General features: G+C 51.1%; 1 protein-coding gene across 1 annotated transcript in view; it reads left to right on the top strand.

The window, feature by feature from the left end:
- The first annotated feature begins 894 nt into the window (after window positions 1–894).
- NKAP (NFKB activating protein) overlaps window positions 895–1,745 on the top strand; it is a 15,556-nt gene continuing 14,705 nt past the window's right edge. The window contains exon 1 of the mRNA XM_003797037.2: window positions 895–1,407. Coding sequence (XP_003797085.1) covers window positions 959–1,407 — 449 coding nt within the window. The 5' untranslated portion in view covers window positions 895–958. The remainder of the gene's footprint in view (window positions 1,408–1,745) is intronic.

Raw genomic sequence — 1,745 nt, 5'->3', positions numbered from 1 at the left:
CAGCTACTTGGGAGGCGGAGGCAGGAGACTCGCTTGAGCCCAGGAGTTGGAGGTTGCTGTGAGCTGTGAAGCCACGGCACTGTACCCAGGGGGATAGCTTGAGGCTCTGTCTCAAAAAAAAAAAAATTAAAAAAAAAAAAGAGACGGAAGCAGTGGGATCGCTGGAACCCAGAAGTCTGAGGTTGCTGTGAGCAAGATGGACTCCACGGTACTCTCGCCTAGGCAACAGAGACTCTGCCTCAACAAACAAACACATAAATAAATAATCTGTGCCCTCTAAGCTAACTAAGCAATATGGGGCTTAGACATCATAGCTCACTACCAATCATGATAAATTCCTGGGATGGCTTGGGATTGGAAAGAAAAAGAAGTTATACATAATTCATACTTCTGTAAATAACACACACACACATATGTATAATTACACACAGAAACACAATCGGAATTAACTCTGTTCAAACAAGCCCCTCAGTGAAATGCATCCTGTTGTTTTGTCATCCTTCCCCTCTTGTATTTCAAGGAGGCTGAAAAAGGACGCAATTGCTTTTCCAGGTTAGTTTTTTTTGTTTTTTTTTTTGTTGTTGTTGTTGTTGTTTGTTTGTTTTGCAGCTTTTGGGTGGGGCTGGGTTTGAACCCGTCACCTCCGGCGTATGGGGTTGGCGCTCTACTCCTTTAAGCCACAGGCACCACCCTCCAGGTTAGTCTTTAAGGGCCTCACTCGGAACCAGCAAGATGTGAGAACCCGTTTGCCCCACCGGCTTATTCAGACCGATACACACATCGCTTTCCGTTGGCGAGCACCGCCTAGCTCCGGGGAACGGATTTGGCGACGTACCCGGAACTATTCTCTAGGTTTCCCTCCGGGTTGGAGCGGTTGCGCGGCGGTTGGATCTAGGCGCCAAGGCAACTGAGATTATCACAGTTTGGGGAGAGACCCCGGTTCTCCCAGGGAGTCGCAATGGCTCCGGTATCCGGCTCGCGCAGTCCGGAGGGGGAGGCCTTGGGCTGCAGTGGAAGACGCCGCAGTTCGTCAAGGAGTCCCAAGCTCAGTAAATCTGTTCGCTCCCCGCGGGGCCGCCGCTCGCGTTCGCGTTCGCGCTCGCGATCGCACTCGCACTTGCACTCGCACTCGCACTCGCACTCGCACTCGCATTCGCACTCTTGCTCTCGGTCCGTGGACAGGAATGGCCTCGGCCATCAGCTGGGTGGGTTCGGCCAAAGCACCCGAAAGCAGTCCTACCGCTCCCGCTCGCGATCGCGGTCTCGAGAACGGCCCTCAGCACTGCGCGGCACCCCCTTCGCTTCTGTCTCGTCCGCCTACTATGTCACCTACTCGCGCCCCTATGGGAGCGACAAGCCGTGGCCTAGCCTTCTCGACAAGGAGAGGGAGGAGAGTCTGCGGCAAAAGTGAGTGAGACAGCTTTATCTTCTCTTGGAATCGTTGGGGTCCAGTCCAATTTTTCATTCATTCCGCTTCTTACTATTCGCGTTTTGTTCTCTCTGCCTGCCCTGTGCTCATATTCATGCGTTTCTTTAATTTACCCACGACAAGCCTTTATTTGTCTTTTCCCCTTAACATTTTCTGTCATCCTCGGGCCCCTTCATACAGTGCCCTAGTCTACAATCCCTTTCTGCCACCTGGCTTGTAAGCTGAAATATGAAATAGCCAAGAGCCTCAGACCTACGAGAATTGCAGCATTTACTTTGTTGTGTAGTCATTCGTAAACTTTTTTTTTTTTTTTTTT

Source organism: Otolemur garnettii, unplaced genomic scaffold, assembly GCF_000181295.1.
Source record: "Otolemur garnettii isolate 467f Iridium unplaced genomic scaffold, OtoGar3 scaffold00110, whole genome shotgun sequence".
In the NCBI taxonomy this organism is placed as follows: Eukaryota; Metazoa; Chordata; class Mammalia; order Primates; family Galagidae; genus Otolemur; species Otolemur garnettii.
Note: the sequence above shows the minus strand (reverse complement) of the source record. Positions and strands in the feature narration are given on the sequence as shown.